The 15,963-nt window shown below is 32.5% G+C and overlaps 2 protein-coding genes across 2 annotated transcripts; one reads left to right on the top strand and one right to left on the bottom strand.

Moving 5' to 3' along the window:
• The first annotated feature begins 1,283 nt into the window (after nt 1–1,283).
• Nucleotides 1,284–8,809, top strand: LOC107029342 (cation/H(+) antiporter 20-like). Its single transcript, XM_015230735.2, has 6 exons — nt 1,284–1,559; nt 2,326–2,687; nt 5,471–6,137; nt 6,473–7,049; nt 7,415–7,658; nt 8,211–8,809. Exons 1-6 carry the CDS (start codon nt 1,377–1,379, stop codon nt 8,560–8,562), a joined length of 2,385 nt encoding a protein of 794 aa, XP_015086221.1. The 5' UTR covers nt 1,284–1,376; the 3' UTR covers nt 8,563–8,809.
• A 266-nt stretch (nt 8,810–9,075) lies between these two features.
• Nucleotides 9,076–13,012, bottom strand: LOC107031242 (probable ADP-ribosylation factor GTPase-activating protein AGD6). The gene is made up of 3 exons (XM_015232534.2): nt 12,021–13,012; nt 11,599–11,688; nt 9,076–9,940 (listed from the first exon to the last, which is right to left on the bottom strand). The coding sequence occupies exons 1-3, from the start codon at nt 12,825–12,827 to the stop codon at nt 9,434–9,436; spliced, it is 1,404 nt and encodes a 467-aa protein (XP_015088020.1). The 5' UTR covers nt 12,828–13,012; the 3' UTR covers nt 9,076–9,433.
• Nucleotides 13,013–15,963: the final 2,951 nt, after the last annotated feature.

The raw sequence follows: 15,963 nt of genomic DNA, 5'->3' as shown, positions 1-15,963 counted from the left end.
TAATGTTAATCGCGAGTGATAATTATAACAAACTATAACTATGATAAATAATTGAAATGTATAAATTTACTTAACCACTTAAATTTTTCTTTTTAAATTTGACTTTTTGTTCAATCTTAATTTCTTACTTACGACCTTCCACTACCATAGTGGATCAAATATTTCATCATTTTTTGTGTTGTATCAAATTTCTATTAGAAATAAATAAATAAATACTTAGTTTGCCTTGTATATGTTTAATACTTTTTTAATTCATAATATCTTTTACATAATTTTAAATTTTATTTTAAAAAAATTTAAAAATTTCATACTCAAATTTATAATTAAAATTATAATTATTTCGTTCTCAAAATTCGAATAATGCCATATAAATTTGAAAGACAGTAGTAACCAATTTTGTACAACACGTGTAACAATTAAATACCACTAAATTTGTCAAATTACAGCACAATTCATAAATATACTATTGTAATACAGTAAAATAAATAATTATGTATCTCATTTTAATATTAATTTATTTAACTAAAAGAAGTGATATGACAATTGAACTTACATATGATTTTCCGAAAACACCTTACCTTTTTTTTTCTTTTTTTAAAGTCAATATTTAATGAATTTGAAAATATGAAAATTTTAGAAAAAAATATTTTTTTATATATACTTATATAGCATTTCTATGCTAATTTACCTTATGATGAATTTAAAGCTACAAATAAAAAATGTTTTACAATGATCCGATAATAAATTACATTAATAAGTGGTCATTTAAATCCTTAAATTATAATTTATTAGATAAAATATAACTTATGTGACAATGATATACCACTAATTATATATTTCAGTATATTGCATTGTACAAAAAGACCCACCCAATGAAAATAATAATTAGATTCTTTTAGTATGGTCGAGGATCGATTTAAATTCTATGAATTTAATCTTTGAATTCTTAATATTGAACTTATTAGATAGCTCGTTTCTTAATCAGAGATTTCAAATTAGAATCTTTAGCATGAATTTTTTTTTGGTATGGAGCACGTGAGACCCTGTGCAGCGCGAATTCAAATTAGTGGGGCTCTAATGCGGATATCTGACACCAAATAAAAAATATTGAACCTATTATATTTTTAAAATTATGAATTTAAATCTTGTTACAATTTTAATAAAATTATTATATATAAATTTATACTTCACGTCGAAAATACTGAATCCATGAAACCGGGGTCTTTCTCTCCACTATAAATACCCCTTTCTATGGCTTAGTTTTTTTCAATATAACCAAAAACTTGAACTTAGGAAGATACACATAACACATTGTGTATTATATAGTTCAAACAAAGGTTATTTTTGAAGAATTAATATAATTCTCATAATTAATCATGGGTTTTAATGTAACTAATTCCATAAAAATATCATCAGATGGAATATGGCAAGGAGAAAATACTTTACACTATGCTTTTCCATTATTAATTATTCAAACAACATTAGTTGTGTTCCTTAGTCGATTACTTGCTTTCCTTCTCAAGCCCCTCCACCAACCTAAAGTCGTCGCGGAGATCCTCGTAAGTTTTATACACTGTCAGTATATATTTATCTCGTTTTATTTTAAAGAAAATGTTATGTACTATGGTCTCACATCATTTTTTTGTGTAATCAAACATTTTCACAATCGTCCCTCATCATATGGTTGCGTAGCATGGATATATATGTGTGAAAAAACATTAAAATGCTTAACACGTCAAGTTTAAATTCTGAATCCACGTTTTTCATGTGGGATTTGTCTACTAGGAGATAATATTTACGACACGTAACCCATATTTTGAGCTTTTTTACCCGGTTTACGGCTCATATTTGTGTGTAAACACCTTTCGTACACTATTATACATTTTTGGAAAAAAGACAAATATACCCCCGAACTATCGTAAATAGTATGCAGATACCCTCCGTCATACTTTTGGGACATTGGTGCCCCTCGGTCCAAAAACTTGAGCATATATGTCCTTCACTCTGACGGAAGACTAAATAGGAACACGTGGCACAATCGTATCCATTGATAAATGTTTAAGATTATAACACGTGTATATCTGTTAGAATAAAGGGTATATATGCTCTAGCTTTTGGAAGGTAGGAGCACCAATGTCTCAAAAGTATGACGGAGGCGTACCATTTACAATAGTTCGGGGATATATTTGTCATTTTCCCCTACATTTTTATACAAGGTTTATACATGATATAAAATGCTTTAATTTCTTCATGTATAATGTTGTATAATATTATTGATCTATGTGACATAATATTTTTTTTTAATTTTATTTTTGTATTATTCAGGCAGGGATTATGCTTGGGCCATCAGCATTTGGGAGGAACAAAACATTCACAAATTGGATATTTCCATCATGGAGTACTCCAATTCTTGAATGTGTATCAAACATTGGGTTATTATTTTTCTTATTTCTTGTTGGCCTTGAGTTGGACTTAAACACCATACATAAAAGTGGAAAAAAAGCAATTGGAATAGCATTTGCTGGAATTTCATTGCCTTTTTTCTTTAGCATTGGAGTTGCTTTTGTTCTAAGAAAAATAATCAAAGGGATTGATAGTGTTGGATATGGAGAATTTTTCTTGTTCATTGGTGTTTCACTTTCAATCACTGCCTTTCCTGTTCTTGCTCGAATCCTCGCGGAATTAAGGTTTGTTCTATTATACGATCATCTCATCTGAAAGCTCAAGTTGATAAAGTCAGCATACACTACAACAAAAATGACCATTAGCTGCATTTAATTCTTAATTTCTGTTAAATATGTATGTTTAGCGGCAATTGTCACTCTTTGTACATGTCCCTAAAGCCTTTAGCGATATTGGTTCTAATGACACTTAACTAATGCCGTTAAAGACTTTAGCACTCTTTATTAGTGTCAATATTAAAATATTGGTTCTAATGACACTTAACTAATGTCGTTAAAGACTTTAGCACTCTTATTAGTGTCAATATTAAAATATTGGTTCTAATGACACTTAACTAATGTCGTTAAAGACTTTAGCACTCTTATTAGTGTCAATATTAAAATATTGGTTCTAATGACACTTAACTAATGTCGTTAAAGACTTTAGCACTCTTATTAGTGTCAATATTAAAATATTGGTTCTAATGACACTTAACTAATGTCGTTAAAGACTTTAGCACTCTTATTAGTGTCAATATTAAAATATTGGTTCTAATGACACTTAACTAATGTCGTTAAAGACTTTAGCACTCTTATTAGTGTCAATATTAAAATATTGGTTCTAATGACACTTAACTAATGTCGTTAAAGACTTTAGCACTCTTATTAGTGTCAATATTAAAATATTGGTTCTAATGACACTTAACTAATGTCGTTAAAGACTTTAGCACTCTTATTAGTGTCAATATTAAAATATTGGTTCTAATGACACTTAACTAATGTCGTTAAAGACTTTAGCACTCTTATTAGTGTCAATATTAAAATATTGGTTCTAATGACACTTAACTAATGTCGTTAAAGACTTTAGCACTCTTATTAGTGTCAATATTAAAATATTGGTTCTAATGACACTTAACTAATGTCGTTAAAGACTTTAGCACTCTTATTAGTGTCAATATTAAAATATTGGTTCTAATGACACTTAACTAATGTCGTTAAAGACTTTAGCACTCTTATTAGTGTCAATATTAAAATATTGGTTCTAATGACACTTAACTAATGTCGTTAAAGACTTTAGCACTCTTATTAGTGTCAATATTAAAATATTGGTTCTAATGACACTTAACTAATGTCGTTAAAGACTTTAGCACTCTTATTAGTGTCAATATTAAAATATTGGTTCTAATGACACTTAACTAATGTCGTTAAAGACTTTAGCACTCTTATTAGTGTCAATATTAAAATATTGGTTCTAATGACACTTAACTAATGTCGTTAAAGACTTTAGCACTCTTATTAGTGTCAATATTAAAATATTGGTTCTAATGACACTTAACTAATGTCGTTAAAGACTTTAGCACTCTTATTAGTGTCAATATTAAAATATTGGTTCTAATGACACTTAACTAATGTCGTTAAAGACTTTAGCACTCTTATTAGTGTCAATATTAAAATATTGGTTCTAATGACACTTAACTAATGTCGTTAAAGACTTTAGCACTCTTATTAGTGTCAATATTAAAATATTGGTTCTAATGACACTTAACTAATGTCGTTAAAGACTTTAGCACTCTTATTAGTGTCAATATTAAAATATTGGTTCTAATGACACTTAACTAATGTCGTTAAAGACTTTAGCACTCTTATTAGTGTCAATATTAAAATATTGGTTCTAATGACACTTAACTAATGTCGTTAAAGACTTTAGCACTCTTATTAGTGTCAATATTAAAATATTGGTTCTAATGACACTTAACTAATGTCGTTAAAGACTTTAGCACTCTTATTAGTGTCAATATTAAAATATTGGTTCTAATGACACTTAACTAATGTCGTTAAAGACTTTAGCACTCTTATTAGTGTCAATATTAAAATATTGGTTCTAATGACACTTAACTAATGTCGTTAAAGACTTTAGCACTCTTATTAGTGTCAATATTAAAATATTGGTTCTAATGACACTTAACTAATGTCGTTAAAGACTTTAGCACTCTTATTAGTGTCAATATTAAAATATTGGTTCTAATGACACTTAACTAATGTCGTTAAAGACTTTAGCACTCTTATTAGTGTCAATATTAAAATATTGGTTCTAATGACACTTAACTAATGTCGTTAAAGACTTTAGCACTCTTATTAGTGTCAATATTAAAATATTGGTTCTAATGACACTTAACTAATGCCGTTAAAGACTTTAGCACTCTTTATTAGTGTCAATATTAAAATATTGGTTCTAATGACACTTAACTAATGCCGTTAAAGACTTTAGCACTCTTTATTAGTGTCAATATTTAATGTCGCTAAAAGTTATTTTTGTTGTAGTGACACGCACGCTCTCTCTCTATATAAAGGTGGTTTGGGCCTTAGGGGTTAACCTAGATCTATATATGTCCAAAAAAAGATGTCACATATATGTTGTGGTGGAGCCAAGAAAATTATACTGTGCCGATCGATCGATAGACTACTTTTTTATTTGTATAATACTATATTATTATTTTTCTATGTGGTTTGTTTTTTTATATTCTGACTTCTCTTAGTGAAAATTATCATAACATGTATGCTCGAAACTCCTACATGATTAATTAGGTTTGGAGGGCAAAATTGGAAACCCTAATTTCAAAAACTCGCGAAGGATATAGTTTTAATTTATTACTATATTTGAATTGTCCTTTATCCATATGATATTAATATTGTTACATATGCTTACAGAAAAAATCCTGCATACGTTACTGTGTGTCTGTGAGGTCATATTTGAATTATCTAAGACCATCGTTCATGTCAGGACTTTTAATTATATTATGTCTCGACAGGTTACTGACTACACAAATCGGTGAAATGGCTATGGCAGCAGCTGCATTCAATGATGTTGCTGCATGGATTTTACTTGCTCTTGCTGTTGCTCTAGCAAGAGGAGGAGGAGGAGTTCATCATAGTCCTTTAATTTCACTATGGGTTTTTCTAAGTGGAATTGGATTTGTGATTTTTATGTTCCTAATTATTAGGCCAATTATGATTTTGGTGGCAAAAAAATCATCAAATGGTAACAACAATATTGTTGAAGAAACTTACCTATGTTTAACCCTAGTTGGAGTTATGTTATTTGGTTTTATGACTGATTTTATTGGTATACATGCAATATTTGGAGGTTTTATATTTGGATTAATTATTCCAAAAAATGGGGATTTTTCAGAAAAATTGATTTTGAGAATTGAAGATTTTGTGTCTGGATTATTATTACCACTTTATTTTGCATCAAGTGGTATTAAAACAAATATTTCACAAATTCATAGTTTTAGGGCTTGGGGACTTGTGGTTCTTGTTGTGTCCACAGCTTGTGTAGGCAAAGTTTTTGGGACTTTTATTGTGGGAATAATGTTGTGTTCAATGCCAATGAGGGAAGCTTTAGCACTTGGATTTTTGATGAATACAAAAGGGTTGGTGGAGCTAATTGTTCTAAATATTGGCAAGGAAAAAAAGGTTAGTTTTTTTTTTTTTTTTTAATTTTATGTGTTTCGATTTATACGATGTTGTTTGACCAGATATAGAATTGAAAAAAGCAAAGAAGCTTTTATCGCATATAAAAATATACTGTTAAACTTATGTACGTTTTAGACATGTCGCAAGTTTTTCTATAGTGATAAGAGTATATACCGTTAAGGGTAAAAAATTGTTAAAGGTAGAAAACTGTCATTCTTTTTTAAGTATTGATTAAAAATAATAAAATGCAATATATCTTTTAATATATTTAACCGTTCAGTTATATTTTTGACAATTATATATATATTACAACTAAGTTTTTTTTTTATTTTTAGGTTTTGGACGATGAGACGTTTGCAATATTGGTAATCATGGCACTATTTACAACCTTCATTACAACTCCTATAGTAATGGCTATTCATAAACCATCATCAACACAACATCCTCAAATCGAAAAACCACAAAACAAAAAACAAAACAATCTTCGAATCCTAGCGTGCTTACGTGGCCCGAGGGATGCACGTGCACTCATTAACCTCATCGAGTCACTAAGGTCTTACAAAAATAACAATAACTACGCCTCAATCACAAAGCTCTACGTGATGAGACTCGTGGAATTCACCGACCGACTTTCATCTATATCGATGGTCCAACGTGCCCGAAAGAACGGTTTTCCGTTCATCGGCCGAGTGCTTTTTCGAGATGACGCGACCGATCAAGTGGGTGCGGCGTTCGAGGCGTATAGCACGCTAGGAAAGGTCATGGTCCGACCCACAATGGCTATCTCGGGTTTAGCGGATTTGCATGAGGATATTATTCATGTCGCGGAGAAAAAACGAGTCGAATTGATTATTTTGCCGTTTGATAAATATTGGCAAATGGAAGGGAACGAAGAAGTGGAGATTCATGCAGGTAAGATCATAAGAGTGTCAAATGAGTCGATTGAATTACATTTAATAAGCATGTTAAAAGATAGTCAAACTAACAAATGAGTTGAGTCAAATCAAACAATATAAGTCCTTTTTTTTTCTATTATTTATATCATGATTACATTAAACAAATAAAACACAATAAAAAAATTCTATTTTTTTTTTATGTTTTGAATATATGTTGACTTTATGGTTAATTGTAGGGTAGATACGTTAGTGCGCCTAAATTGGCTCGAACATTAGATGACTAATTTGGACCATATCAAAATGATACTAGTCGATAGATATATGTTAAATTTAAATCTAAATTATATTTTCATGAGCTAAATATGACATCCCGTCATGTAGGGCACGGATGGAGGATGGCGAATGAGAGAGTGATGAGTCAAGCGCGGTGCTCGGTGGCGGTGGTGGTTGATCGTGGATTACAAATGGTTAATAATGGGATGAGAATTTGCATTGTGTTTTTTGATGGAGCTGATTGTAGTAAAGCTTTGGAAATTGGTAGTAGAATGGTTGAACATCCTGCTATTAGGGTTACATTAGTAAGATTCATTCATCATGGAAGTACTAATTTTGATGAAGTTGAAAGGTAAAAATCAACTCTTCTATATATGCATTTGCCTATTAGTGTCGGATAACGTCAATATCTTGCCTATGACAAAGTCCACGAGAGGACTGGGTTGACCCTAGTCGTAGTCATGATTGAACATGACACTTGCTTGGTGACCCTATTTAAGAAACATAGTCGTGTCCATGCTATCAACTATAGCTTTTTGGTATGACCTACCAATGGCAAGGTTTACGAGAAGGCTGGGTTGACCCTAGTCGTAGTCATGATTGAACATGACACTTGATAAGTGACCCTATTTAAGAAACATAGTTGGGTCCATGCTATCAGCTATAGCTTTTTGGTATGACCTACCGATGGCAAGGTCCACGAGAGGGCTGGGTTGACCCTAGTCGTAGTCCTGATTGAGCATGCATGACACTTATTTGGTGAACCTAGTTAAGAAATAAAGTTGTGTCCATGATATCAGCTATAGCCTTTTGTCATGATGGTATAAACGTTTGATTCTAACAGTTTGATTTTGGATGAATTATTTATCGAAATTGTATTACGTGTTGTTTTTGTTCCAAACAGGACTTTGGATGATTCTACTATTGCAGAATTCAAGATGAAGTGGGGTAAACAAATTGTGTATGTTGAGAAAGAAGCAAATAATTTGGTGAATGAAGTGTTGGAAATTGGAAAAAGTGGAGAGTTTGAACTTATGATAATAGGGAATAATAAAAATAAGTTTCCACAAGGCATAATGGCAAAATTATTTGATGAGCAACAATTGAATAATTCAGAATTAGGGCCATTGGCTAATTTATTGGCTTCATCAGACAAAGGGATAAAAAGTTCTGTTCTAGTCATTCAACATCAACAACAAGCTAAGATTGGGAACTCAAAAGTGGCTAGTAACTTCATTGATAAGGATATTGTGTGAATCATTTGATATAATAATAAGGTATTATCGAATTAGTGTAAGTTGTTTTCTCGAGTCGAGAATCTGTCGAAATAACTTCTCTATCTCACGAAGAAAAGGGATAAGGTATGTGTACATGCACGCTCCAAACCCCACTTGTAAGACTCTGTTTGATATGATGTTGTTGTGTTGGTGTTAGTTTTTACATATCAATGTGTCTCATCTGTATGTGTAGAATGAATAAATAAGTCTAATGTCTCTGTGATTATCTCATCTAAAAATTACATTATGATTCCGAGAAAACCTCCAACTCCACGAAAAATATGTAATATGTGCATAAAATCAAATCGCATAATTATGCAGAATTTGGTTGGCGATATTAGATAGTAACGACAAGTTAACTTCAGTTATAGCATGAAGTAACAGAAGGTTAGTTGAATCACCACACAGAATGACATAGATGGCTACAAAAGCCTAAGCACATCAAACCCTGTAAACACACAATTCATGAGCCAGATGAAGATGTTAAGCTGCCAAAACCATTTATCCAACATCTTTCATATTTCCATATGCAAACACACAGAAACCAGACATAATAATCAAGAATCTCCAATATATAGGACAAACAGAAACAAAAATGGTCTTTACAAATACAAATGTAACCTAAACGTTTTTTAGCCCCGAATAATGGTCTTCAACAAGAGTCTAGTTCTGTTTGTGCTTTAGGCTCTTTGTTCTTTAACAGGAGGAGCGATTAACACAACCTGCTGCTGGCAATGGTACAAATATCAACTATATTCAGACACAGAATTCCTTTTTTTTCCAATAAGACATGGAGAAAATTGAATCTCGAAGGAAAAAATAACTAAGGAAGTTGTAACATTTACTGCCGTCAGAGGAAACCTCCATCGGTCCATTTGGAATCTGATTTTCCAGCATGAACAGCAGCATGATTATTGTTGGATGCACTCTGGTAGTGATTGTCGAATCCATCATCCTGACCGTCATCCCATCCAGCCCAGTCATCGTTCTTGTTGTTGGGTGCTGCTGCCGCCTTTGGAGGATTTACTTTGCTTTTGTCTTCATTGTCCCAATCATCCCACGACCCAGAGCTGACAGAATTAACGTTCCTTCCAGAAGACTGGGCTCCTCCAGAAGCATTCCATCCTTTAGAATCCTGATTAAAGTCTTGATAATAGCCATTCTTTTCACTTTCACCTCGTTGCCAGCTATCATTCTTCCAGGCTGGACTTTCCTTGGTATATTCCTCTACCTTCTGTGAAGCCATGGCCAAAACTCCTTTCATGATACCCCAACTCTTTTGTCCAATCTCACTTGTTTTTGCCGTGACAACGTTGACAGTTTCATTAACTTTGGTATCATATCCACCTTCTTTTACCTGAAAGAATAGGATTGGCACACGCATCTCAACTATCATTTAACTACACTGCTCCATTTTGTAAACAACATACCAGAGATGAAATGTAGACTATATGATTGATGAAAAATTCAAAAAAGAGCAAATATAAATAAATAAAACTGAAGAGCAGACTTTTACAATCACATAAACAACTTCAGAGAGAGAATTCCAGCTCAGATGAGAATAGCCAATTGATTCATTCAACGGCAATTCTCATGCCTATGGAATACAGGGTAAACTTTATAGACTCCAACAACTGAGAGAATGGCCGTATACACCAAATAATATATTTCTAGCAGAATAGAAGTAAACTCCGCTTCAGTTAAAACATGAGAGTGAATGGTATTATATCCATCAAACAGCAACTCTTTTCTCCTATAGATATATATCGTAGGAACTACAGGGACCACATTGGTCTAAGTAATTCCATGCAAGTGTGCCCTTCTTTCACACATGCAAGTGTACCATTCTCCCAGACAATTTATGGAAAATAAACAGAACAAAAAAGGAACATTGCATATTTAAAGGGTTGAACTGATCCATACAGGTATCAGATGTATACATATTTTCATAATCACCACATAAGGTGTGTAACAATGGTATAGCAGAGAAACGAGAAGCATTGGTGAGACTGTCGATGCAAGGACACTGTTTATGATATAGCACCCAAATGAATCGTTCATTTACTTCCCTAAATCTCTGTTCAGATGATATAGAGAACAGCACTAACCCAGTTTACATGAAATAGCAGAAGATTGTGTAAATCCCTGTGGAAGGTAGTTTGTCTTCAACCCTAGAACTAATAAATAGAGTAAAATATTTACATGGTTACTAACTAGAACTAAATATCTGATACCTCGCTCTGCAACCTTTTTGGAGATGAAAATTAAAGGAAATCCTAGTGGATGTTCACTCACAAAGACCTAACTAATTAAGTAATTATATGTTCACATATTTGAGCTTCACGAAGCTAATCGGCTCAACGCCTGAATAAAGGTTTGAGTTCATGCAGATAGTCTAACTACATGGATATCCCATTGTCCATTTTGTATAACTTATTTACTCCATTTTCAACTCTTCTTCTATCAACGGTTACATCAACCAGAGCGTTTTGCATAACTCCCCATATTTCTCTAGTGCCCTTGGTATACTTCCCCCACTTTCAAGACGTTACCTGATAAATATACTGAAGCCTCATTTGTTTGCACTGAATGAAAGTCTTAATCATAATTATTTAGATCTCAGTCATTAAGTTTGCTCTTATAAAGGAATGAAATGAAATGATAGCGAAATGGAGGAAATGATCCTCTTCCTGCAGATGATAGATAGCTTCCAAGGACAGCAATTAGTACCAAATAAGATAGTATGGGAAGAATACAAGGATGTCTTTTTCTTAGTAAAGTCTAATTACGAAGTATTGTCACAAAGTAGACGAGAAGAACAAGTATGGCCACGGAACTTGATATAGAGAAAGTTAGAAACAGAGCACCTTATAAAGTAGAGCTGGCTAGTGGCAATAGAGGCTTGCTTGACCCAAAAAAGGGACATATCTCGAGAATTAAAAACAGTACGTGTATGTAAAGTAGAACACAATTACATAACCATTAATTTTAAATCCAGAAGTCGAATCAAATTACCTTAGAAGTCAACTCCTTTGTCCCGACTTGAACCACACTTGCAGCTGACTGTGCTGCCGTTGCAGCTATCATAGATAACCTACCAAATCCCTACACATACCACATCACAACTCGATCAGCTATAAGTAAGTAGACATAAAACAACACAGCAGAACTGGTACACGCAGTTCACTCTTACATGCATAACCACAATATATCCTACGTCCCAACATATACGGCACTCTTTCCATATATCTCAAAATGTTTGGCACATTTTGTACAACTGTGGAATTCAAATTCATTAACGATTCACAGTTCTAACTTTAATCAGATGTCTCTTACACGGATTACTTTTCAACTATCACTAGTATAATATATAACTTAACATATAACTTTTGTTCAATCAAATCACAACATGTAAAATGTAAGGGAAGGTAAATAACCTGAGTAACAGCAGAAAAAACATCTCCTTGCTGATTCATGTTATTCCTAGGCATTGGGGCAGGATTTGATCCAAACCCAACATACTTCCCTCCTTGAGAAGGCGGAAGCCCATCAGGCCGGGACTCATTCTCAGCCATTTTCCTCGCAAAAAAGCTATCTTTATTCGCCGCTGACGCCTCATACTGCTCCTTTGAGATATCAGCAGTCGACCTCGACCTAGCTGGTGCACCACCACTACTACCGCCACTCCTAAAATCTCCCACCGTCTGATTCCTCCGAATATCCTTAGTATTACTACCACTAAACCCTCCATCATCATTATTATCCCAACTATCCCATCCACCATTCCTACTGCCACCACCGCTTGCACCGCTACTCAACGGTGGTCTACTACCATTATTACTAGCCGATCCCCTCAGAACTTCCTTAACAACCGGCGGGTCTCTCCAGGGTTTCCCCTCAGCTAGGGATTGGATCCTGTCACGATAAACAGTAGCAGCTTTTGTATTGTATTTGGTAACAATATCAGTTTCCTTCGGAATCCCATACTGTAAAACGAATTTGTTGAAACTCTCGTTACCACCAAGCTCCATTTTCCGGATCTGGATCTCAGACCATGAATCCATGGTAACAGATCGGACAAACGAGATATGTACCCCAAGTCCCCGATGCTTACCGGAGCATTCCAAGCACATAAAAACTCCATACGAAACTGAAGCCCATTGAGGATTCTTCTGAGAACAATCAACACAGATCTTGTTCCCCGGTTGAGCTTGAAGATCTCGTAGCCTCCGTGATGCCGCCATCTGACCCGGATCCGATTCGGAAGTGACTCGAAATCGGATCTGTAAAGTGATCGGAGAATCGAAAAATGAGATCAACAAAGAGGAGAACTGATCGGCCGGAGAAATTGGGGTTTAAAGAGAGAGAAAAATGGCCGACACCGTAAAAGAGATGAGTTGTAAATCGGCTGGATTACAAGTAGACCTTTTTTTGTCTTTTTAGTTTACATACAAATAATTTTATTTTTTCCTCCACATGGTGAACATGGTTAATTATTTCGGTGGTAACAGTGTTGGTTAGTCGAAAAATCTCATGTTCGGAAGATGAGTATGCAAAGATATGAATATAAAGATGAATGTGTGAGGTTATTAAGAGGGATCGAGTAGTAATTCGTTATTGAAACTTTGTTTGTCGTTTATCTCATGTCATGCTTCTTCTTTTACTTAATCGCTTCCTAGTATCAGTTAATGAAGATTTGTCATCAAGAGAGGTAAAAATGAGTCTCGTGAAGGCTAAGATGCGGAAAGTAAGATTGAGATAGTTTATATACATCTAAAGAGGAGATGTGGAAGCGTGAGAAGTTGGTTGTCAAGGGTTTGTGGAGGGATAGTAGTTAGGTTTAAGAAGTATTGGGATGGGTGATTAGGCAATATATGACGCATTCTCAGTTCCCCGAGAATATCATCCTTGATAGGACGATAAGAAAATTGAAAAATTAGAATAATTGGTTTCTAGGTAATCAATCGAGTGTTTTGTTTCCTCATTTCTGAAGTATTAATTGTAATTGTATATTTTTATTCTTAGATTTTTATTTCTATTTATTATTTCCTAGCCTTGATCGATCATTATATTTTGAGATGATAAAATTTTATTTTGAAAGTGAATTGTTTCACATATTAGACAAGAAGATAGAGAAAAATAATCAAATAATCACCGGTAATAGTCGCTGGAAGAAAGAACAGTGGCAGAATCAAGATTTTTATTTATGGAGTTTAATATATGAAGTAGTAAACACAAGAAGAAATCAAAGGGTTTAACATCTATTATATTTACATAAAGAAAATAGTTCTAACAATGTATAAGCATTATAATTTTTTAATACATTCTTATTTTACAAATTTTAGATTCGCCTCCGTCACTGGCCCTCCCTTCACTAAATATGCATAATTTATACCCATTATGTAATATTTATACACCTTATATACATTGGGTGTATACATACAATGATGTATATAAAGTGTATAACCATGATAATTTTGTCACACACTCCTCCACTCATAGATACAACCCCCACCCTCTCCCGTTGAAATTCAATGATAATTATGAGAGCCATCCCAACTAATTTTAATTTTACTCACAGTAAAAAAATTATGTAATACCTTCATTGCATTATAATGTATCCACTATTTGTTCTGTATATTTTGTTTGTGTATTCAGTTGTAATGTTTTAAATTTATTACTAGGTGTGCATCATATGTTTATGCATATATTTAGTGTATATGATGAATATAAAAATTTAGTGCGAAATAGACATGTATTCAGATGGATATATTTGATCATGTATTTGTTTATTCAGGTGTACATTCATACCATAATGTATACAAAAATAAAATTCATTTTATACATTTTCCTTGTGTATTTTTATTTATTTAAAATTATAATGATCAAACTTATTATGATACGTTCAATATATGTTTTATGTACATTAGTATATATATATATATATATATATATATTTATATAAAAGCTAAAATAACTATTGATTAAAAAGATAGATTAATTACCTGAATACACAACTTAAGTTTACATATTTTCCATATTTTTCTTCTTTTTTTAAAAATTACTAAAATCCCTATTTTTTAATAAATTTAATCTAACAGATACATTATTAAATTAAAATCCTAATTAATACAAACCAATTAAATCTTCCCCCTAATTATACTCTATATTTTCCCCAAATAAAGAAACCTTTTACACCACTCCCACTAATCAATTACTTAATTGTTCATCTTCTTAATTTTGAAAATCAAAACATCTTTATTCCGTCCGTCCGCCTTCCTCTTAGCTGTCCGCCATTTTTCTCTACCTGTCTGCCTTTGAAAATCAAAGTTGTGTTCTCCGTCCGTACGCCTTCGTCTAATCTGTCCTCCATCTCTGTCCGCCATTTTTTTTCTAACAATGGATAACCAAAGTTCGAAGAATCATAAAACACAAAAAGAGGCACATGCAAAGACACCCAAGAAGAGGGGTAGAAAGCTTGCAATGGCCATATCCAGACCTCCACTGTCATCGGTACGTATTTCGATTTTATTTATTTTTTTTAATTTTTTTTGTCACATGCAATGACTTTTTGTATTATCAGAAAAATATTTTTAGATTATTTATCTGATTCAGAAAATACTATTTTTTTGTACATGTTGTTTATTAAGTATGACTAATGTATAAATAAGTTGAAATTCAAATTTTTTTTTTATGTAAATCAAAACCCACTTGCCCATCCTCTTGGTTGTCACTTCCTTTTGGGGTTTATGCTTAATAGATCTCTAATAAGAATATAATTTTAATTTCTTGTATCAATTATATTTTTAGAGTATTTATCTGATTCAGAAAATACTAACAGACTCATAATTGTAGTACTTATAAATAAGTTGAAATTCAAAAAAAAATATTATGTAAATCAAAACCCAGTTGCCCATCCTCTTGGTTGTCACCTCCTTTTGGGGTTTATTTTTAATAGATCTTTAATAAGAATATAATTTTAATTTCCTGTATCAATTATATATTTTAGAGTATTTATCTGATTCAGAAAATACTAACAGACTCATAATTGTAGTACTTATAAATAAGTTGAAATTCAATAAAAAAATTTATGTAAATCAAAACCCAGTTGCCGATCCTCTTGGTTGTCACCTCCTTTTGGGGTTTACGCTTAATAGATCTTTAATAAGAATATAATTTTAATTTCCTGTATCAATTATATTTTTTAGATTATTTATCTGATTCAGAAAATACTAACAGACTCATAATTGTAGTTACTCTTATGTATCAAGTATAACTTTGCATTTTTTGTATCATGTTAGTATCAAGTAGACAGACTTATAATTGTAGTTACACTTATGTATCAAGTACGACTTTGCATTTTTTGTATCAACTATAACT

This window comes from Solanum pennellii, chromosome 9 (genome assembly GCF_001406875.1).
Source record: "Solanum pennellii chromosome 9, SPENNV200".
In the NCBI taxonomy this organism is placed as follows: Eukaryota; Viridiplantae; Streptophyta; class Magnoliopsida; order Solanales; family Solanaceae; genus Solanum; species Solanum pennellii.
Note: the sequence above shows the minus strand (reverse complement) of the source record. Positions and strands in the feature narration are given on the sequence as shown.

Excerpts from the sequence above, each read along its gene's own strand:
- LOC107029342 (XM_015230735.2), top strand. The coding sequence starts at position 1,377 with ATGGGTTTTAATGTAACTAATTCCATAAAAATATCATCAGATGGAATA. Across the intron at positions 2,688-5,470 it reads CGAATCCTCGCGGAATTAAG|GTTACTGACTACACAAATCG; the intron begins GTTTGTTCTATT and ends ATGTCTCGACAG. Across the intron at positions 7,050-7,414 it reads AGAAGTGGAGATTCATGCAG|GGCACGGATGGAGGATGGCG; the intron begins GTAAGATCATAA and ends CCCGTCATGTAG.
- LOC107031242 (XM_015232534.2), bottom strand. The coding sequence starts at position 12,827 with ATGGCGGCATCACGGAGGCTACGAGATCTTCAAGCTCAACCGGGGAAC. Across the intron at positions 11,689-12,020 it reads TTTTTTCTGCTGTTACTCAG|GGATTTGGTAGGTTATCTAT; the intron begins GTTATTTACCTT and ends TGGTATGTGTAG. Across the intron at positions 9,941-11,598 it reads CAAAGGAGTTGACTTCTAAG|GTAAAAGAAGGTGGATATGA; the intron begins GTAATTTGATTC and ends CTATTCTTTCAG.